The following is a 22,581-nucleotide window of genomic DNA, read 5'->3' on the forward strand; positions in this document are numbered from 1 at the left end:
GCAGAATCTCATGGTTGGTTTGTCCATTTCAGGTTGCTATTTGATAGGCTCCTCTAAGGCCCTTCATTTTTCCTTCTATGCCTCTCGGGAACTTTGATCAGGAGTCTGAGCATCATCCCGTCTAACTCTTTTAACCAATGCCTGGCTAAAACTGGAATGTCCAGCCTAGCATATTTAAAAAATCACCCACAAAAGTAGGTTCTACAGGTCTTCACAAAACCTGGAATTTCCACGAGGATGTCTGATCTTTATAATCCAAGCAGTCAGCACTGAAGTTAAGCTTCCAGGAGGCAGTTTGGTCCTTATAATCCAAGCAATCAGTGGTTGAGTTAAAACCCAAGCTTGAAGCTCCATATCCCTGGTTGAGAAGAGAAGCTGGGGACTGATTGAGATGGCTGGTAACTGCATTGGTACCCATGGGACTGAGTGTGGCCCCCAGTCCAGGAACTGGTAATGCATAGGGGTCAAATAAGATCCACACTCCATGCTCCCAAAGTAGGAAGTTGAGCCAGCATATCCTTGACTATAACCTGAAGCATGAGTGTAGGTCATAGGATAGGACCTTTGCATGCAGGAGGAGGAGGTGGACAGTGGGGAGATGGAGGCACAGGAGCACTGCTGCTGGCAATGGTTGGGACTGAGGTACTAGAGGAGGGAGTGAACTGGCCACTGGTTCCACTCTCAGAAGTCACTTCCCAAGCTGGAGGGGTCTTCTTTTTGGCAGGTCTCACTTTATTTTGACCTCCATTCTGTTGTTGCTGCTGTTGTTGGCAGCACTTAGCTCTTTGGTTCTTAAACCACTTGTACCCTGGACTTGGGCAAGTTGATTTTCAGCGCCACCTCTTCCCGCATGAAGATGTCTGGGTACCGGGTCTTGGCAAATAGAGCTTCCAAAACGTCCAGCTGTGCCCTGGTGAATGTAGTCCTTTCCAGCCCCTGTTTCCCGGGGGTGTGCTGGAAAAGAAGCCCAGGGCCCCGGGTACCCGACGGAGGGATGCAGCAAGTCCATAACCCGAAGTGGTCAGACTCAGCCCATTGACTGCAAAAGGCGGTTGCTTTAGATAAGACATCATGCTAAGGTTGTTTGGAGGTGCAAAGTCGGCCCATATTGGGGGGACTCAGCCGGATGGTCTCAATTCGCCTGGAGTGGACAGGGTCAGGGTCCTTGGTGGGTAGATTTGAAGCGATGGAACTAGGAGGAAACGGCGGTAGCATGGCGAGTCCCCAAGTGCCCTCGCCTCCAAGCGACTGGGTCTGGCATCCCTGTCCTGCAGCCCCTGAGAATTTCTTTTTTTAAGAATATTTTTTGTCAGATTTTTTTTTTAAAAAAAAAAACAATTCAAATTCCCACTCCCTCTTCTCCTCCCATTTCCTCCACACATCTTCCCACCGCCCCTCCCCCCACCTCTAATCCTAAGAGAGGGTAAGGCGCTTTGCTTTCTGGAAAGTCCAAGGCCCTCCCTACTACATCTAGGCTGAGCAAGGTATACATCCAAAGAGAATAGGATCCCAAAAAGCCAGTACATGCAGTAGAGATAAATCCTGGTGCCACTGCCAGTGACCCCTCAGTCTGCCCCAGCCATACAACTGTCAAGCACATTCAAAGGAACTAGCTTGGTTCTATGCTTGTTCCTCCCCAGTCCAGCTGGAGTTGGTGAGCTCCCATTAGCTCAGGCAAACTGTTTCAGTGGATGAACCCTTCATGGTCTTGATCTCTTTGCTCATATTCTATTCCTTCCACTCTTCAACTGGACCTTGGGAGCTCAGTCCAGTGCTCCGATGGGGGTCTCCGCCTCTGTTTCCATCTGTTGTGTGATGAAGGTTCTATAGTGATATTTAAGATAATCATCAGTCTGACTACAGGGCAAGGCCAGTTCAGACACCCTCTCCTCTACTGCTTAGGGTCTAAACTAGGGTCATCTCTGTGGATTCTGGGGAATTTTTCTAGAGCCAGGTTTCTTGCTAAGCCCATAATGGCTTCCTCAATCAAGATATCTCTTTCCTTGCTCTCATATCTGTCTTTCCTCCATCTCAAAATCCCATTCCCTCAAGTTCTCCTCAACCCTCCCCTCCTCCCCTACCTTCTACCTCCCGCCCCCTTGCTCCCAATTTTGTCAGGAGATCTTGTCAGTCTCCAATTTTCAGGTGGGTTTATGTATGTTTTTCTTTGGGTTCACCTTATTACTTAGCTTCTCTAGGATCATGAACTATGGGCTCAATGTCCTTTGTTTATAGCTAGTACCCACTTATGAGTAAGTACATACCATATTCACTGTTTTGGGTCTGGTTACCTCACTCAGGATAGTGTTTTCTAATTCCATCCATTTGCATGCAAAATTCAAGATGTCATTGTTTTTTTTTTTTACCACATATAATATCTAATGTGCAGATGTGCCACACTTTCTTTATCCATTCTTCCATTGAGGGGTATCTAGGTTGTTTCCACATTCTGGTTATTACAAATAATGCTGCTATGAACATAGTTGAACAGATGCTTTTGTAGTATGATTGAGCATCTTTTGGGTATATGCCCAAGAGTGGTATTGCTGGATCCCGAGGTAGGTTGATCCCCAATTTTCTGAGAAACTGCCCTGCTGATTTCCAAAGTGGTTGTACAAGTTTGCATTCCCACCAGCAATGGATGAGTGTTCCCCTTACTCAACATCCTCTCCAGCATAACCTGTCATTGGTGTTTTTGATCTCATACACTGTGCTTTGATCATATTCACCCCTTCTCCCAGGTCCACTCTTCCTCCCTACTCAACCAACTTCATTTCTTTTTCCTCCTCCTCTTTCCAGCCCCCTTTCCACGATGATTCCTGAGTCTTGGAAGGAAGGGTGTGATATAGATGTCCTATTGAGAGCTAAACATTTCACTGTCTCTTATTCTCTGCACACTGAATAGTTGTGAATCTCTATATTGGTCACCATCTACTGCTGAAGAAGCTTTTCCAGTGAGAGTTAAGAGATCTGCTGACCTATGGGTAAAATCATGCCATTAGAAGTTAGTTTAATATTATGTCCACTTAGCAAAAATAGTAGTAAGTTCTCTCCTAGGGCCTATGATGGGTTCTTAGACACTTCCTAAAATATATACCCATAAAAATACTTTAAATGAAGTTAACTTACAACAGGTACCTATTCCTACTAGAAACTACAAACTAGCAAACAAAATGCCATGTGCTGCAAATAAGTTGTCTCTTTTGGAGCTGTTAACCACTGGGGTCTCAAAAGCAGCCCCAAGCATGGGCTATTGCCATTCTTCTTGGCTACCTCCAGAATTTGACAGTAATAATCTATTGCAGAAGACATATATTTGAGTCATAGAACATAGAAAAATTGAGCTAGGACTAGCCTTGAAGGTTCTTCCCTAGTGGCTAGCTTTCACAGTATTGGAAGATCTTGTGTATACTACCAGTAGAGAAAACTAATTATCAGTTTTATCCAGCTGTGAACTCTATAAACTACAACAGTGACTGGTGGGCAACATACGGTCCCTGGCTCAGTGACAGTACAAATGTTATGGGAGTCAATCAAGCACTTTCTGATTGTATTTAAATTATGCTCTATAAGGAACCAAGTTATTAATGAAAAAGATATTTGAATAAATACTTCTTCATATAAAATACAGATGTCCAATGATCACATGGAGAGGTAGTCACTATAACTACTCATTGGGTAGAAAAGTAACTGACATATCTAGCAACACATTAATGGGCAAAACATGGCATACGCATACACACAACAGAACATTGTTTGGTTTTTAAAAAAAGAAGAGAATTGTGACACTTCCTCCAATACAGATGAATTCTCAAGGTATTATGGCAAGTGAAATAAACCATGCACACAAACAGAAAACAAACACTGTACAATTACACTTGTATAAAAATCTTTATTAATGGTGTTATATGATCTAGAGGAGGAGCCATGGAAAGTTAATGTTTAGTGGGTGGTGTTTCATTTAGGGAAGATGAAACATTCTGGAAATGGATGGTGGTGTTGAATGCATCAATGTGCTCATTACTAAAGAGCCATCCACTAAAAAATAGTTAAAATTGTAATTTTGTACTATGATTTTTTTACTACAATATGAATGGCCACTAAATTAAGTCACCATGCAATATCAGAAACAAAAAGGAGAGAAACCACTTCATTACCTTTGGGGAGGGGAAGAAGCCCAACTCCTCACAGAGCCTCCACCAGCCAGGAAGCTCTTCCCCAGCCTTCACCTACTTCAACACTTTAATAGAGAGAGTGGACAGCCATTGACTCATCAAGGGGAGACCTAGACTTCCCTCTTTACTTCTGTGGGTGTAAGCCCCTGCTTCTTCTGTGGTGTTAGCTAAAGTAGCATGGCTATTGCTTCACGATGTGTGTCTTAAGCTGCTATGTATGCCCATGTTCTCTGGCTAAGAGAATGCCAGCCTTCCTTGGGGCTGTCTCTGAAGATTTCAGCCCTACAGGTTTTTTTATTCAGGTCCAACTGTAGTATTTATGAGTCCAAAAGAAAGTTACAAGGCTCCATGTGAGTTTCAGACAACTGAGGTCTTTAGTTTGTTCACCTTTGCTTTCTGAGTCTGATATCCAGATAGGTCCCTCAGAACCATGAAATACTGCATTTGGCACACACTCATTGCTAACAACAGGGCAGTTGCACATATGAACATAAAAGTTATGACAGCATGTACTACGTCATACCAGATAAAACCCACGCATCGAGCATGGAGGTGAGGAGCTATTGGAAACTGATGGCCATTGAGAGGAGAGTCTGTTTTCAGCAAGGATGCAGCTCCTGAGATTCTGCACCTATACATATACACAGCATGAGTGGACTCCTGGGTTAAAAACAAAAAAGAACACATTAGTTTTCTAGAAAATAAATAGTAAGGGGTGGTATAGCAGAGGGACTGGAGTGCAGGGAAAAGGAAGTTTGGATTTGATCAAATAACCATAGTATGAATGTGTAAAATTATCAAACAATTTTTTAAAAATGTATCACCCAAGGGAAGCTTTGCTTACTCTTCCCAGATACCCAGAGCCTGGCATGTAAGTCTCTCTTTGGGTTCTGAGTCTTAGCCTTAAAAGTTTACTTTGAAAATCACTTAAAAATTTACTTTGAAAATCACTTCACAGGCCTCCAAACTCACAGAAATGGAGCTTGGGCTAAGAGAGCATTATTACTTAATTCTTTTTAAAATTTATTTATTTATTAAAAATTTCCACTCCTTCCCTCCTCCCATTTTCCTCCCCCTCCCCCTACCCCCTCCCTCACCAGTCCTAAGAGCAGTCAGGGTTCCCTGCCCTGTGGGAAGTCCAAGGTCTTCCTCCCTCCATCCAGGTCTAGGAAGGTGAGCATCCAAACAGGCTAGGCTCCCACAAAGCCAGTACATGCAGTAGAATCAAAACCCAGTGCCATTGTCCTTGGCTTCTCAGTCAGCCCTCATTGTCAGCCACGTTTAGAGAGTCCGGTTTGATCACATGCTTGTTCAGTCCCAGTCCAGCTGGCCTTGGTGAGCTTCCATTAAATCAGTCCCACTGTCTCCATGGGTGGACAAACCCCTCGTAGTCCTGACTTCCTTGCTCATGTTCTCCCTCCTTCTGCTCTTCATCTGGGCCTTGGGAGCTCAGTCCAGTGCTCCAATGTGGGTCTCTGTCTCTATCTCCATCCATCACCAGATGAAGGTTCTATGGTGATATGCAAGATATTCATCAGTGTTGCTATAGGATAAGGCCAGTTCAGGCACCCTGTCCTCTGCTGCCCAAGGACCTAGCTGGGGACATCTCCTTGGATGCCTGGGAACCCCTCTAGAGCCAAGTCTCTTGCCAACCCTAAAATGGCTCCCTTAATTAAGATATCTTCTTCCCCGCTCCCATATCCACCCTTTCTCCATCCCAACCATCCCATTCCCCCAAGCTCTTCCCAATCCTCCCCTTCTCCCTTCTCTCTTCCCTCTCCCCTTCCCCCCACCCAACCCCCACCCCTGTGCTCCCAACTTTTGCCTGGCGGTCTTGGTGCCCCTCAATAGAAGAATGGATAAAGAAGGTGTGGCACATATACACTTTAGAGTTCTAGTCAGCGGTAAAAAACAATGACATCTTGAATTCTGCATGCAAATGGATGGAAATAGAAAACACTTTACTGAGTAAGATAACCCAGACCCAAAAAGATGAATATCGTATGTACTCACTCATAATTGGTTTCTGGCCATAAACAAAGGACACTGAGCCTATAATTCGTGATCCTAGAGAAGCTAAATAAGAAGGTGAACCCAAAGAAAAACATATATTTATCCTCCTGGATATTGGAAGTATTACTTAATTCTTAAAGCCCTAAACTTAGGTCTTATTTTAGAGCCCAGTCAGATGCTAATGGCAGAGGACATGGCAAGTTATTGTAATCTAATTTTCAATACGCATCATCATGTTTCCTGGAGTGTGCGTGTGTGTGCACATGTATGTGTAAATCAGAGTTAAACATCAGATGTCTTTCTTACTCTCCACACTATGATGAGGATGATGATGTTGATGATGATGAGATGATAGGATCTCCCACTTGAAACTGGAGCTTATGGACTGATTAGCAAACCGGCAAGCTTTTGAGGCCCACCTGTCTCCACACCTGTGGCCCAGCACTGGGATTACAGTCCCACACTGACATACCCAGCATTTTAAGTAGGTGTTAGAGCTCTTAACTCAGCTCCTCACACTTGTGTGACACTTTCCCTACATTTCTCCTGAGCCCATTTCCTGGAATCTTTATGTTCGTCTGCCGATAGTCCTGTCAAACAGGTAGGGAGAAGCTTCTGTCCTGCCTGAGCTGGCCTTGTTTTGTTTTTATTTTGTGAGTCTAGATTGACTGACTAAAATATTACATTGGAATTGCTATGGAACTGATTGATGTCAAGGTCCTGAGTTTTATCAGAGAGAGAGGAAGGGAGGGGAGAGGAGGGGGAGAAAGAGAGAGAGAGAGAGAGAGAGAGAGAGAGAGAGAGAGAACTGTATTTTACCTCTTTAGATGTTAGGTTTTTCCAGGCAGGAACAACTTGCTGACATGTTTTCATTTTCCCTCCCTTGTAGCAGAAAGACTCACAATGTCAATTTAGAACCTTGAGTATCTCCATTCTTGCGAGTGGTGCTTGGACACCTGATAGTTCAAAATGGCTTCTACTTTCCTGATAACTCTACATGCCACCTATTTCTAGAGTTGAATAGGAGCCTTTGTGCTTGTACATGTTTATTTCCCTGGCTGTTTAGTTCTAGAGAAAGCCAGGAGTTCCTGCCGGAGGAAGGGTGCTTTGGAACAGTGATCCTTTTGTTTGTATGACTAGCCCTGAGTCCCCATGCACTGAAGGCATCGGCCAGACCTAATATAGAGCCTAAAGTTGCTCACTGTGGCTATCACCTACTGTCCAGGTCTGTCATATATTCCAAGCTTGACTTCACAGCCTGTGCTAGACTTAGAGCAGCAGTTCTCAACTTGTGGGTCACAATCCCTTTAGGAGTCAAACAACCCTTTCACAGGACAGGGGTCATTTAAGAGCATCAGAAAACACAGAAAATTACATTGCAATTTATAACAGTAGCAAAATTACAGTTAGGAAGTAGCACTAATTTGGGATCATTACAACATGATGAGCTATGTGAAAGGGTCTCAGCATTAGGAAGGCTGAGAACCACTGCATGAGAGAAACCACTGTATTCTGCTCTTTGAAAATCGTCCTATGACAGGGTCAGTGACTTAGGTTTGGTATGGTGCAGGGCACCAGTATAAGAGATGAACCACTGGAAGCTGAATGCATAGAAATCTGCCCCCTAGAATGTTGCCAGAGAAATGACTTCTCTTCCAATTATATATAGGTCCCAGTGGGCTGAGAGGGGGATTATTTTACATTAATTGGGTCTGCTCCATGAAGTTCTAAATATCATTCAACACAGAGAAAATTACCATTTCTCTTGTGATTCTTCCCATTCTCCTAGTGGTGTTCTCCAGACTGAGGCAGTGAATTTCATTAAAATTGTAGAGAGTGGTAGGGTGTAACACTGGGACAACACAGTCTACACTAATTTCAAAATCCCTGCATGCACGCACGCGGTTGCAAGTATGTCTAGTATCTTGGTTAGAGATTCTATTGCTGCAACAAAACCCCATGGTCAAAAGCAACCTCAGATCTCTAGGTGACAGTCCATCACGAAGGGAAGTCAGGGCAGGAACCCAGAGGCAGGAACTAAGCCGAAGCCATGGAGGAGCACTAGTGACTTGTTCTTGTGGCTTACTCAGTGTGTTTTCTTACATAATCCAGTACTACCCGTCCAGAGGTAGTACCATCCCCGGTGATCTCTGCCACCCACATTAATCAAGAAAGTGAGCTACTCATCTGCCTACAGGCCACTCTTCTGTGCGCACTCTCAGTCGAGCCCCTCTGTCCAGACAACTGTAGTTTGTGTCATGATATGATACCAACTAGCACACAGTTATACAATTTCCCCCTCTTCCTCACCACCCCACCACCCCCACACATGCAACTTCTCCTTCCATGTTATTTGGAGTCTAAGAAGAATCTTTCCTGTGTGAGTCAAGGCCTTTTACACAACTCCACTACAGTTCAGAGATAAAGCCTCAAGCAGCCATGCTGTGTTCATCCTGCTTCTTAACTGCTATTTGGATCAGGCTAAATGATCTCCTGAACAGAAGTGATGAGCATAAATGAGTCTTTTTGGATCTCTAGAACATGCATACTGCCCCACAATAACATGTAAACCTTGTCATTGTTTCTTTTCTCTACTGCCAAGTCTAGCTTGACCTCTGAAGAGCAATCAACCCAGGACTGGCAATGGTGTCACTTATTAAGAACTGCCTTTTGAGTGGTAACAGATATTCACGCTTTAAAACTACTCAGAACCTGATTTAATCTTAGTGGGCCCAGAACTCCATATTCTCTGTAAAGTCAAACACCGTGGAAAGCGTATCTGGAAAAGGAAGGCACCCTGCGCATTAAGAGCAAGTTTACACCAGTGCACAGACATCTTACCAACTTGGTAAAGAGGAAGGACATTTGCTTTTGCTGCATCCAATGGGTTGGGGTATGGACTGGTTGACAGACACTTTTGCCACTTCCCCTTTTCTGTTTAAGCAAGATCCCTTCTGAATCAGTGCTTTATCCTAGATCCACAGTTCAGCTGCTCTGACAGGAGCTGCACCCGTCACAAAGGGAACTGCTTGTCTCTAGCCTCATGCTGCTGTGGTCACTGCTTCTGGCCCTTGGTACGTAGGATGCTGAAAAAGACCTGGGGTGGTACAGGGTAGAACTACCTCCATTGGGCACCCCTAGATACTCTTCCTGAGCATATGTCTCTCTGGTGGGGTGTGGAGAGATGGGTTCCGCTACTGATCCAGTACTGGCAGGAACGTTGCAAATAGGAGCTGAGCAAAGCAGGGTTCTCAGAATAAGAAAAAGACTCGTGCGTGTGTGTGTGTGTGTGTGTGTGTGTGTGTGTGTGTGTGTTGTCCTTACTAAAGGCTGATGTTTTGTCTCTATTATTTCTGTTTGGTCTCTATGAAAACAGTAAATTTTCATTGAAAGGGCTTCAAAGAAGTTTTCTGTTGAAGTGGATACCAAGCACAGCCTACATAAATTTGACACCCTGAGGCTCAGACTCTACTTCAAGAGTAGACATTTTTAGCTGAACTTTTATCTCCATAGAAGGGGGAACTGATGCCAACGAAATATCAGCAGATCCTGTGTTTCTTTCGTGGCCCTTCCTGGTGTCTAGGTTGCCCCTGTGTACATGATTTCTCTTAAGCAAAATAGTCTAGACAGTTTAATGATAGAGCCCCCAAACTGGCTATCCAATACATACTGACCAGCCCTGAGATTATGTAATACAGGTTGTATTATGTGTGTGTATGTGTGTGTATAATTATATATATATTATGTATCATATATGTGTATAAATGTGTATGTATATACATACATACTTACATACACAATTAAAAGTTATAAATTTGAAAAAAGCAGACACACACACACACAACCATTAGAAACCATGAATTTGAAAAAGAGCAGAGAATATGTGGGAGGAGTTGGGGGGAGAGGAAAGGGAGAAAAAGATGTAGTTATATTTTAATTTCAAAAAAATAATATTTAAATATTTAAAAGAAGGTGGAAGAGGAGATAATAAATGAAGCTCTTGAAATACAAACTTCTGGGACTACTTACAATGTTCTAGGAATATAAAAATGAATCTTGGGTTCCATATGAGTTTCATTTGTGAGTGGGAGGGAGGTATGAAATAAAGATGGGGAGAAATGATAGAGGAAATGAAGGAGGGGAGTTGAAAGGGGTAATGGAAGGAGGAAGAAACAGGAAGGAAAAGAAAAGGCAACACTTGGGAATCCTCAGAGGGCTATAGCGTTTTTACAAAGTGTTAATACCTTGGTCCATGTAATCTCTCTGACTCTGTTCCCTCACAGCTCCTGTCGGAGTCCATTCCGGTAAGCAACTCTTCTCTTAATTCCTCTGGCTCTCTGGGACTCTTGGGCATGGGTGGCCCTGCCTGGTGAAACCTCTTAGCAGAAAGCTGCAGGGGTCTGAGCCAGAAACGGGATGAAGAGAAGAAGGACCCAGCACCTCACTCACTGCCCATTGATCAGATGTGGTAGGGTGCACTGTGGCCCCACCATGTCCTGACCCCTTAAAACAATGAAATAGTTCCTGTTTGCTGCTGACCCCTCAGAAGGAAAGAGAGTAATTGTGAAGGGAAAACCATCTGTGTAGTCACTGGGGAGAAAAGTCCCCATCCTCAACAGAAGCAATGACTGAAAAGATATTTATAACAGAGGGGCAGTAAAAGGCTGAGGAGGTGTTCTGTAGAGGACATGAACATCCTTAGGTCTCTACTGGGATGGAAACAACCCAATGTCTAATGTATTTTCTGTTTTTATTGGAATTTTAATATAATGAAATTAAGAAAACACTTAGTTTCACGGTAGCCTGGGAAATTAGACTTTCATCTTTGGTTAAGCCTTTGAGAACACATTCATTCTACGATGTGCAGAGAAGAAGATGCTGTGTACCTAGGTTTGTAATTTTAAACAAGAATTTTTAAATTACTTGGTGGGAGTGGGGGAAATCTCTTGAGCAATTTTGTCAGATCCAGTGAACTCTCAGAATTAAGATAAAATGTACACATGTACACAGTTGCAGTCAATTGGAGGAAATACAGCTCTTAGGAAAATCTCAGAAATCAAGATCACTAACCCAAGTGTCTTGCAGTTAAATCCTTATTTCAGTCCCAGGGAAACCTGTTGTAACTTTTCTCTGTCACCTACCTACTCCTTGGATCATTCTCAATTTGGTCTCATGAATTTTACATCTCACATATTTCTTTAATTAAACTGATTTTATTTCTAAAATATTCACCTGAACCTATTGTCTGGCCTCACCATGTAGGAAAAAGAATATTGGTCTGTCACACCTGTTTATCAACATTTGTGCCCAACCATCTACTTCTGTTTCCATTATCTTTCAAAGCCAGCGAAAGTTACACAGAAGTTATCATTGCGTTAGGTTAGTCACTTTGCCCTACTGAAACCATCTAAATGAGCATTTCCAACATGTCATATAGATATAGAGATGTGAACAAGGAAAAAATGCATATGTAAGCAGAACATTTTGAAGGATGAGAAGGTGAAATGAGGATTTAGTTCAGTCAAGAGTACTGGCCTGGATAGAATGGGCAAGATCCTGAGTTTGAGCCTCAGAATCTCTCTGAAAAAGGGGGACAAGCAGGGAAGGAAGGAAGGAAGGAAGGAAGGAAGGAAGGAAGGAAGGAAAGAAGGAAGGCTGGCTATTAATTAAGATTATCATCTTTATGATTTATGTTTTCGGAATATGTGCTTTCTTGTGACATATGCTTTAAGAAGTCCTCAGCATTTTTCATATACATCCTTATCGGTGTCACTCTAGGGATTAAAACCCTTAGCTATTTCCAAATGAATCTGGCCCCTGGGAGACAGAAGGACAAGCTGGGCAGGCGCCTAAACATCACTTTTGTACTTATCTTTCCCCTACACTTTGTTTCCTAGTGGTGGATAGTGTCTTGTGAAGAGGGGCCAATGTTCAGAGCAGGGCTTATTCTTTTGTGTTTTCTCCTCCTTTTAGGCGCAAATCCAAAATGCCGAGCTAGTCATCAATACCGATAATGGCTGTCCTATAGGGGGAGTAACAGCTCAGCTTCTTCTTTATGGGGCTCCTACAGGACCAAGCATGACAATGATTTGCAGATGCCTCTGAGTTTTTAGTAGACTCCAGAGACTTGGGGATGGAGATTTCAGAGCCCTGTTAGTTTCATCTTGGGAGAATGACATGCAAGGGAAGGACTTTGAGTTTCTGTAGTACCAAACAGGGTTTCTAAAGTATGAGACAAGCAGAGGGAGTTAACCATGCCTGCCATGGACCCTGAAGCCATGTCACTAGGCATAAGGAGATACAATTGGAATCTTCTAGTCAGGGGGTGAGGAGAAAGAATGCTGAGGCTTGCATCCAGGGTCTTGTACATGCTAGGTGAGGAATTCCACCACTAAGTTGTCTATACACAGCCCTGTTTATTGTTTATTGTGAAGTCTAAAGTCTTACTAAATCACACAAGCTCACCCTAAACTTAATCTGTAGCTTTGAAACTGTAACTTACCCACCTCAACTTCATTAATAGCATTAATTCCAGACCTGTGCTATCTTACTTAGCTAGTAGACTCATTTTAAATCCATATTTAGTATAGCTGTTGGGAGCTGAAGAAAACAACATAAAATCTATTAACAGACATCCAAATGCTTGTTTGGGGGAAAGTGTCACTTAGTGAAATAGAGCTCACTTTGCTGAGCCCGAAAGTTAGTAGAGCCAGCAGGTCCCCAGCTTCTAGATATATGTAGAGCCTCTCCCTTCCCAGAGGCATCCAGACAGAGTCAGCGTTATTAACTCTGCCTTCTTGTTTTCTTTGTAGACTGGTTGAGCATCAGCCTGCCACACCATGCGTATGAAGGAGACCATGTGACTATAAGCTGCACAGGGGAAAAGAACCATGATATAAGGAGACTAAAGTACTTCAAGGATGGATCTCACATAACTACTTACAGAAGTGCTTCGAGCTACACCATTTCAAATGCAAGATTCAGTGACAGTGGCTCCTATTTCTGTAAGGCAGATAGGAAACTTTTCCTATTCGTAGACGTAACAGAAGAAACAAGACATGTGTGGCTTGATATCCGAGGTAGAGGATCATTCCTTGAGACAATATGTCTAGGAAGGAGAATGCCTGTTGTAGGAAAGCCAGGGTAAAAGGCATATGACAACTACCCAGGGATGGATAAATGGGGGTGGGCTGCCTGTCCTGGGGTATGGATATGTGTGTCGTACTCATTGGGCACTTCTAGAGGACTGTGCAGTCGGCTAATAACAAGTGGTCTCTTTGGATTTTTCCCTCCAGAGCTGTTTCCAGCACCAGGGCTGACAGTCAGCTCCCTGCAGCCCATAGAGGGGAGGTCAATGACCCTGTCCTGCAACACCTGGCTCCCTTCAGATAGGGCAACCACCCAGTTACGCTATTCCTTCTTCAAAGATGGCCACGCTCTGCAGTCGGGTGGGAGTTCACCAACATTTACGATCTCAGCAATATGGAAAGAAGACTCAGGAAATTACTGGTGTGAGGCAATGACAGCGTCTCACAGTGTCTCAAAGCAGAGTCACCGGTCCTATATAGATGTGGAGAGTGAGTATCATTGAGTTGGGCCGATGGGGCTAAGTCAGGCAGGGAGAACAGGTCTCCATCAGAGTGCAGGCTCTTCCTTATCCCTGAGTTGAAAGCTGCTGTGACTCACTGGGGCCCTTGAACACTAATTTTCCAATGACTTTCCCCTCCCCTTCAGAAAAGTAACAATGGTAATTTTACTCAGAAAACCAAGAGGTCAGTGAAGTAGAACCTCTGTCTATGAGGAGAGACCCCTAGTTAACAGGTGGTGCAAAGAAGGCACGAATAACGACATTTGAAACGACAATAACAGCCTGCTACTTATAAAAGGAATTGCTATATTTCAGATCCGAGCTAAAGCTGCTGTGATGTTTTAGCTCTCTCGGACTTTCACAATCCGAAAACAGGAGACAGAAAGATTTACCATGTGCACGATGCTGTGAACGCTTTGTCCTCACAGTGGCCTGGGGAACAGTTTTATGAGTAGCGCCTGTAAAATGGTACTGTGACTCTCCCCACTTTACAGACGGAGACCTGGTCAACATGGCCCTGGGATTTAAATGTGGTTGCTCCAGCCCCAGGACACGTACTTTTAAGTACTTTGCAGCACTTCCTCTCAAGCGTCACTAGTTGGCACTGCTGAGCAGTACTGGGGAGAGAGACTGCCTGATGGCTACATCTCAGCTAATCTCATGAGAACTCTGTGAGGTTACTAGGATTATCCAAACGCTAGTGAGAAAAGCTGAGGATCAGAAATCTAGATTAGATTCTGCAACTACTAAAGGGCAAAACTTAATTGTTTCTCAGGTTGAGAACTTCTTCCTTTATGCCATTCCAGTCTCTCTCTCTCCTACTGTCTCAAGTCACAGGGAAGTCAAGAGAAGGCAGAACACTGTGGCATTCCGACACGAGAGCAAACAGGGAAAAGGACAGGAAGTGCGGGATAGGATTGTTATTAAGCATCAGAGTAGCCCTGTGAAATGCTCCTCAATATGCTCCATTCCCGGCAAGCAGGGTGGACTCTCAATTCCATATATAGACCTGATGTAATTCCCAGCAGGAGGTACTGGACCCCTCCCATCCTGAATTTCCCCACCAAGTCCTTAACAATTGTCCTCTGATCATAGGGATCCCTGTGTCTCAAGTCTCCATGGAGATCCAGTCTCCAAGGGGCTGCGGAGTTGAAGGGCAGACACTGGTCCTTGTTTGTTCTGTGGCTAAAGGGACCGGGCTCATAATATACTCCTGGCACCGAGAGGATACAGAGGAAAGCGTGGGGAGGAAAAGCCAGCGTTCCCAGAGAGTCGAGCTGGAGATCACTACTGCCAGAGAAAGTCACGCAGGGGGTTACTACTGCACTGCTGACAATAGCTACGGCCTCGTCCAGAGTGCTGTAGTGAACATCACAGTAAAAGGTAAGCAGCCTTCCTATTAAGGACCTGGTAACTCTCAGCTGGGGATGTTCGAAGATGTGACAAGGTACAAGGAAAACATGAAGAGGCTGGGAAGCCGTCTGAACACAGCGGGGGGAGGGGGAGTTTTGATGGTGGAGGTAAAACATGGCAACAGTGACAAAGGAACTGAGAGAGGGCATGGAGATGGAACACGAGGCAGATTGTGTGGTATAGTTAGAGGCTTGCCCTCCAGAATTGTCATCAATGCATAGCTGCTCTGCTGGATCCTCCCCTGGAGGATTAGACCCAGCAGTGAGATGTTGGGAAAGAACTTGAATGAAGACAAGTTAGGCTGTGAGTCATACCACCCTCTGACGCTCTACTGTGCTGCCAGTTCCAGTGTGGCACCCTCTCCTCTCCATCAGTGTTCCTGGGGTGCTGCCCTTCATTGGGGATGTGGTGGAGCTTCAGTGTGAAGACAAGAGAGCATCTCCTCCCGTTCTGTACCGGTTTTATCATGAAAATATCACTCTGGGCAACATCTCAACACCTTCTGGAGGAAAAGCATCCTTTAAGCTCACTCTGACTGCGGGACATTCTGGGAACTACTCCTGTGTGGCTGACAATGGCTGGGGGACAAAGCGCAGTGAGGTGGTACTACTCAGTGTCACAGGTAAGACAATGTAATGTCTCATTCCAAGGTGCAATTTGCAGTATGCCAAGCCACGACTTTCTTCCTTTTCCTTGTACTCTCCCACTCTCCCGGGCATCTGAGCTCCATTGAGGGACCGTCTTTACCCCCAGTTTTGCTTTCCAGTTTTAACAAACAGCGCCTCTGGTCGCTGCCTGTCTTTCCTCTCTGCTCTTCTTGAATCACATGTGTGTAAAATTGGGGGTCGAACTAGAGTAAGGGGCAGGCTAGGTGAAGCATGGTGAGAGAAAACAAATGTCCACAGAAAAAGAGAATGTTCCTGTACCCTCAAGCTCAGTGGGTCTTTCTCTGAGGACCCTCTGACTGCGTAGCTCCCTCCAGCCCTGTGGTTAAGAACAAAAATAAAAAGCCCACAAAAAAAGACTCCTAGATTTTTTTCTTTCTTTCTTTCTTTCTTTCTTTCCTTCTTTCTTTTTTCCTTCCTTCCTTCCTTTCTTTTTTACTAAGATTGCATCACTTAATTTTAGTAGCAACATAATTATTACACAAATAAAGAAATAAAATTTAAATTAAGCAGCTTGTCCAAGGTTACTTAATAGGAGTGCCATGAGCAGATACAAAGATGACACTAAAGCTTTGTAAGACTTTGCCACTGTGCAAATAGGTCTGGATGGTTGTGTGATCTTTCTTCTTCTTCTTTAATCCATTGTTGGAGATAATATTTACGCACAAGTTTCCTAATGTGGAACATTACTGAGTTTCCCTTAGAAGCCCTTCTTAGTTATCATAGGCAGTAGCTTTATATGACTTGCTAATATTTTATTTCAAGTGTTTGCACCTGCGTGTTAGTGCTAGCTATCAAACTCAGGACTTCAAGCATGCTAAGCTTTGTCCCCTTGTATCCTATTAATACATTAGGTTTTTTTTTGTTTGTTTTTGTTTTTTTTGTTCTTAGTTAGGGATGCATTAGCTTTGTAAGAATGGTTTCACGGAGGTTCCACAAATTCTGTGTTGAGAAATTTATAACGACATTTAAATTATCTACTACTTGAAGTCTTTGCAACTAGCCAAGGATTCTGAGTCCAGTAGACTATTGCTTCTACTGTCAATTTTTTTCAATAATTAGCTTTTTCAATTTTTTTGCTTAAATGTTGCCTTTTATTTAAAATGTTCAGTTGCAGCATTTTTTTAAAATTAAATTTTCTTAAATTTATTTATTAAAAATTTCCACCTCCTCCCCTCCTCCCATTTCCTTCCCACTCCCCCCTTCCTCTTCCCCTCCCTCTCCAGTCCTAAGAGCAGTCAGAGTTTCTTGCCCTGTGGGAAGTCCAAGCTCCTCCCCTCTAGATCCAGGTCTAGGAAGGTGAGCATCCAAACAGACTAAGCTCCCACAAGGACAGTCCATGCAGTAGGATCAAAACTCAGTGCCATTGTCCTTGGCTTTTCAGTCAGCCCTCATTGTCAGCCACGTTCAGAGAGTCCAGTTTGATCACATGTTCCATCAGTCCCAGTCCAGCTGGCCTTAGTGAGCTCCCATGAGATCAGTCCCATTGTCTCAGTGGGTGGATGCACCCCTTGCAGTCCTGACTTTCTTGCTCACATTCTCCGTCCTTCTGCTCCTCATTTGGACCTTGGGAGCTCAGTCCAGTGCTCCAATGTGGGTCTCTGTCTGTCTCTATCTCCATCCATGGCCAGATGAAGGTTCTATGGTGATAGGCAAGATATTCATCAGTGTGGCTATAGGATAAGGTTAGTACAGGCACCCTCTCCTCTGCTGCCCACAGAACTAGTTAGGGATATCGCCTTGGCCATTTGGGAACCCCTCTAGAGCCAAGACTCTAGCCAACCCTAAAATGACTCCCTTGGTTAGGATACCTTCTTCCCTGCTCCCATATCCACCCTTCCTCCATGTCAATTATCCCATTCCCCCAAGCTCTCCCCAATCCTCCCCTTCTCCCTTCTCTCTCCCCATCTCCCCTTCCCCCCAGTCCACCCCAACCCCCTGCTCCTAACTTTTGCCCGATGATCTTGTCAACTTCCAATACCCAGGAGGATAAATATATGTTTTTCTGTGGGTTCACCTTCTTATTTAGCTGCTCTAGGGTTACGAACTATAGGCTCAATGTCCTTTATTTATGGCTAGAATCTGCTTATGAGTGAGTACATACCATAATCCTCTTTTTTTGGGTCTGGATTACCTCACTCAGGATAGTGTTTTCTATTTCCATCCATTTGTATGCAAAGTTCAAGATATCATTGTTTTTTACCACTGAGTAAAACTCTAAAGTGTATATGTGCCACATCTTCTTTATTCATTCTTCTATTGAGGGGCACCTAGGTTGTTTCTAGGTTCTGGCTATTACAAATAGTGCTGCTATGAACATAGTTGAACAAATGCTCTTGTCATATGATAGGGCATCTCTTGGGTATATTCCCAAGAGAGGAATTGCTGGATTTTGAGGTAGGTTGACTCCCAGTTTCCTGAGAAACCTCCACACTGATTTCCAAAGTGCTTGCACAAGTTTGCATTCCCACCAACAATAGATGAGAGTTCCCCTTACTCCACAACCTCTCCAGCATAGGCTATCATTGGTGTTTTGGGTTTTAGGCATTCTGACCGGTGGAAGATGGTATCTCAAAGTTGTTTTGATTTGCATTTCCTTGATTGCTAAGGAGGTTGAGCATGACCTTAAGTGTCTTTTGAGAATTCTCTGTTCAGTTCAGTATCCCATTTTTTAATTGGGTTAATTAGAGTTTTAATGTCTAGTTTCTTGAGTTCTTTATATATTTTGGAGATCAGACCTTTGTCTGTTGCAGGGTTGGTGAAGATCTTCTCCCATTCAATAGGTTGCCTTTTTGTCTTAATGGCAGTGTTATAACTTTAAAACAAACACTGTTTTTATTACAGGGCTATTATTGTAGGGTTAAGAGATGACTGAGTGGGTAGGATCCCTTGTAGCATATATATGAGGACCTGTGTTTGGGTCCTCACTGCTCACCTGGGCATAGCTGTTTCAGGGAATGCAGGCACGATGACCTTGGGAGGTTGCCAGCTGCCAGACTAGCTGAAAAAATGCCAAGACAGAGTTCCTGTGGAAGACCCTGTCTCCAGAGAAGAAGTAGGAAGAAGAATGTGGAAGAGACTCGGTGTCCTTCTCTAGCTTCCTTATGCACACATACACTGTATACACACATTCAGCTCCCCATAAAACAGTTTATGTGTTTTGTCCCCCAAAGATGAGCAAAATATAGGAAAGCCTAAATTTTCAAATTTATCATAGACTCTTTTTTTTATAATTTATTTATTTATTTATTTATTTATTATGTATACAATATTCTGTCTGTATGCCTGAAGGCCAGAAGAGGGCGCCAGACCTCTTTACAGATGGTTGTGAGCCACCATGTGGTTGCTGGGAATTGAACTCAGGACCTTTGGAAGAGCAGGCAATGCTCTTAACTACTGAGCCATCTCTCCAGCCCCTATCATAGACTCTTGAGCACTATGTCTGGTTTTAGTTTCTACTGTGTCTATGTTCTCTCCTCATTTTCAATATGCCCGTATAGTCCCCTTTTCTCACCAGATTTACCAGTAGTCTTTCTATGGTATGGTTCTTTATTAAAAGTTCAGATTTCTTTTATATCTTTTACTTTTCAAGTCAATATCATTTTATTATTTCAAAGTATTTTTCTAATTCATTTGCTTCTTTTTCATCTTAGAAACAAATGTACTTAAAACTAAGTGCAACTTTTATCTCATTAAAAAAATTGGCATATGATGTATTCATTTGCTTATTGTCTACATATGTGTAACATGGTTTCTTAATTATTTTGTAAAAAGAACTTAAAATTTCTTATAAATAAATGTATATCAATCCTTTATTTAGATATTCCTTTGTTCTTATATTTAGCATTTATTAAAATCCTATGTTCTTGTATTTAGTATTTATTAAAATGTAGCCTGTAGAAATTTTACTTCAGAGAAATTACTGAAACTTGGTTGATGGGCTTACATGTTGTCAGTTAGTGCATATTTTCTCTGTGAAACAAAAAAAAATGTCATTTTTGTGTTTTGGAAGTATATTAAGGGTTTTTTTTTCTTTTATTTCAATTACTTTCTTCATTTAGTCTTATACTTCAGTCTCTTTAGTCTTATAGGCATTTGGACTCATTACTCTATCAAGTTTTGAGAAATACTTTTTTTTAGACAGGCCCTTGCTATTCAGCCCTGACTGACCTGGAACTCACCATGTAAACTAGGCTGGACTCAAACTCACAGAGATCATCTAGCTTTTGCCTCCCAAGTGCTGGGGTAGAAGGTGGTTTCTAGCTTAGGAGAGCATTCTTGCTATTGCCTGTAACTTTCCTGGTCTGCCTGCCTGTTTATTACCTGTATTGCTGTCTTCCTTTTTCAGGGATCTCGCCAAGATCTGAGTAGTTGTAAGATGGGATATGCTGACTGCAAATGATGAAAATTCCCTCTGATTGACCTACCTCCTCCTCAAAGTGATGCCAACAGGAAATCAGTAGTGGGTGTAATTTTCTGTAGCCTGGGATCCATGCACTCTCTCCTCTTCATCCCTCTACCATCTTCTTTCACAGACAAGCAAAGTTGGCCACTGATTGTGTTAAGCTTATAGCTGAACTTTACCCTAGAGATCTCAGAGAAAGAACAATCCTGAGTTTAAGTCCCCTCTGGACTATGTAAAAGATCTTGTATCAAAAGAATCTAATGGTCATGGCTATAACCCCAACATTTTGTGGGAGGCTGAGGCAAGAAAGTCACTGTGAGTTCAAGGCAAGACTGGGCTTCATTGGAAGAAGAGAGACAGAGAGAGAGAGAGAACGAGAGAGAGAGAGAGAGAGAGAGAGAGAGAGAGAGACCCTTTCTAATTTCTAATGACTTCAATTTTTTTTTTAAAGAAGACTGGGCATGATGGGTAACATATACCAAAGGCAAGAGGATTGTTTGAAGTTCAAGATCAGTCTGGGAAATATAGTGACTCCCCAGTCTCAACAAAGTAAAATACCGAAGTAAGCAGAGACAGACTGCACCAATATGCTTAGTCTATCCTCTGCAGAGAAAATGAAATGGACCTTTGACTGGCAAAGTCATCAATGAAGTATGGAACATTTTTTTTAAAGCCACAAAACAAACAAAGTAGGCCATTTTCCATTGCACTCCTCAGTCTCTATCATTAGGGAAGATTTAATTATATCTCTCTGTGCTTTTAAGATTTTTTTTTTTAATTCATGCATCTTTGTGTTCCAGGCCCACTTAATGGGAACATTGGTGATGTGAGATGGTGGGAAGGATAAAAGGGCAGCAAGGCAAAACCAGACTCTAAGATCTCACCTTTAGCAGCTCCTTACATGGCTTAGTTTCCTTTCCTGTTGCCATGACAAAAACACTTGATAAAAGCGACTTAAAGGAAAAGGGTTTCTCTTGGCTAACAGTTCAAGGGTCATGGTGGAGAATCAAGGCATGGGGTACTTGAAGCATCTGGTCATATTACGTCTATAATCACCAGAGTCATGAACACTTGTACATAGTCAACTTTCTCCCTTTCATACAGTCAGGGATCCCAGCCTGGTGAATACTAGAACCTACAGTGGGCCAGTCTTTCTAGCGCAATTAACCTAATTCATAGCATTCCACAGTCATGGTCACAAGCCAACTTAATTTAGATAATCCCTGATGGATGGGGCCTGAAGACTTTTCTTTTTAGGTGATTCCAGCTACTGTCGATCAAAAATTAACATTAACTATGACCGTACCCCTGTCCCACTCCCCAACTGCTGTGGAGACTGGGGTACATGGAAGCTGCCTGACTACCGTATGCATGTTTTTAATGTACTTTCACCCATTCTATTTACAGAGCCCCCACCCAAAGTACGTCTAGTGAATGGTCCCCACCGCTGTGAGGGACGTGTAGAGGTGGAACAGGAAGGTCGCTGGGGCACAGTGTGCGATGATGGCTGGGACATGAAGGATGTGGCTGTGGTATGCCGAGAGCTAGGCTGTGGAGCAGCCAAGCACACACCTATAGCCATGTTGTATCCACCAGTAGTCGATGAAGCTCTGCCTGTGCTCATCCAGGTAGCCCTGTGCAATGGGACAGAAAAGACCCTGGCTGAATGTGACCAGGTGGAGACCTTTGATTGTGGACATGATGAAGATGCCGGAGCTGTGTGTGAAAGTGGGTGATGATGGATCTGACGTGGGCCTGAGCCCCCTCCTTAGGCTACCATCTTCTGCTTTCCTTTCTGTACCTATTCTCCAGTAGAATGCACCAAGGGCAACATGGTCAGATCACATTAAGTTGTCCCTGAGCTATTATAAAAAGACTGTCTTGAGTGCTGGTGTTATTTGTCCTTATTGGCTGTCTTAAAAGATAAAATCATTAGTATTTTTATGGTTGTGAGTTGGAGCAAAATATGAAGCATCAATTTTTACAGTTTGGGAGGTTTTAGTCAGGGTGACACTGCTTCCATTATTGTGAAATCTTTTCAGCTCTTCTGAGTTCTTTCTTTTTTTTTTTTTCATTCCGTTCTTTTTTTTTTAATTTATTTATTTATTAAGGATTTCTGCCTCGTCCCCACAACCGCTTCCCATTTCCCTCCCCCTCCCCCGATCAAGTCCCCCCCCCCTCATCTGCTTGAAGAGCAATCAGGGTTCCCTGACCCGTGGGAAGCCCAAGGACTGCCCACCTCTATCCAGGTCTCGTAAGGTGAGCATTCAAACTGCCTAGGCTCCCACAAAGCCAGTACGTGCAGTAGGATCAAAAACCCAC

General features: G+C 43.3%; 1 protein-coding gene and 1 pseudogene across 1 annotated transcript; one reads left to right on the plus strand and one right to left on the minus strand.

The window, feature by feature from the left end:
• Nucleotides 1–211: 211 nt before the first annotated feature.
• Nucleotides 212–1,073, minus strand: LOC121451060 (annotated as a pseudogene).
• An 8,158-nt stretch (nt 1,074–9,231) lies between these two features.
• Nucleotides 9,232–22,301, plus strand: LOC121450593 (Fc receptor-like protein 2). Its single transcript, XM_041655721.1, has 7 exons — nt 9,232–9,262; nt 10,472–10,492; nt 13,001–13,267; nt 13,484–13,765; nt 14,872–15,159; nt 15,533–15,811; nt 21,667–22,301. The coding sequence occupies exons 1-7, from the start codon at nt 9,232–9,234 to the stop codon at nt 21,993–21,995; spliced, it is 1,497 nt and encodes a 498-aa protein (XP_041511655.1). The 3' UTR covers nt 21,996–22,301.
• Nucleotides 22,302–22,581: the final 280 nt, after the last annotated feature.

The sequence above is a fragment of the Microtus oregoni genome, unplaced genomic scaffold (genome assembly GCF_018167655.1).
Source record: "Microtus oregoni isolate MIOR12 unplaced genomic scaffold, Mior012 000007F_ref0000211, whole genome shotgun sequence".
Lineage (NCBI taxonomy): Eukaryota > Metazoa > Chordata > Mammalia > Rodentia > Cricetidae > Microtus > Microtus oregoni.

Coding starts and splice junctions, on each gene's coding strand:
- LOC121450593 (XM_041655721.1), top strand. CDS start 9,232: ATGCTGCTGTGGTCACTGCTTCTGGCCCTTG. Junction 13,268..13,483: donor TGTGTGGCTTGATATCCGAG/GTAGAGGATCAT, acceptor TTTTCCCTCCAG/AGCTGTTTCCAGCACCAGGG. Junction 15,812..21,666: donor GGTACTACTCAGTGTCACAG/GTAAGACAATGT, acceptor TTCTATTTACAG/AGCCCCCACCCAAAGTACGT.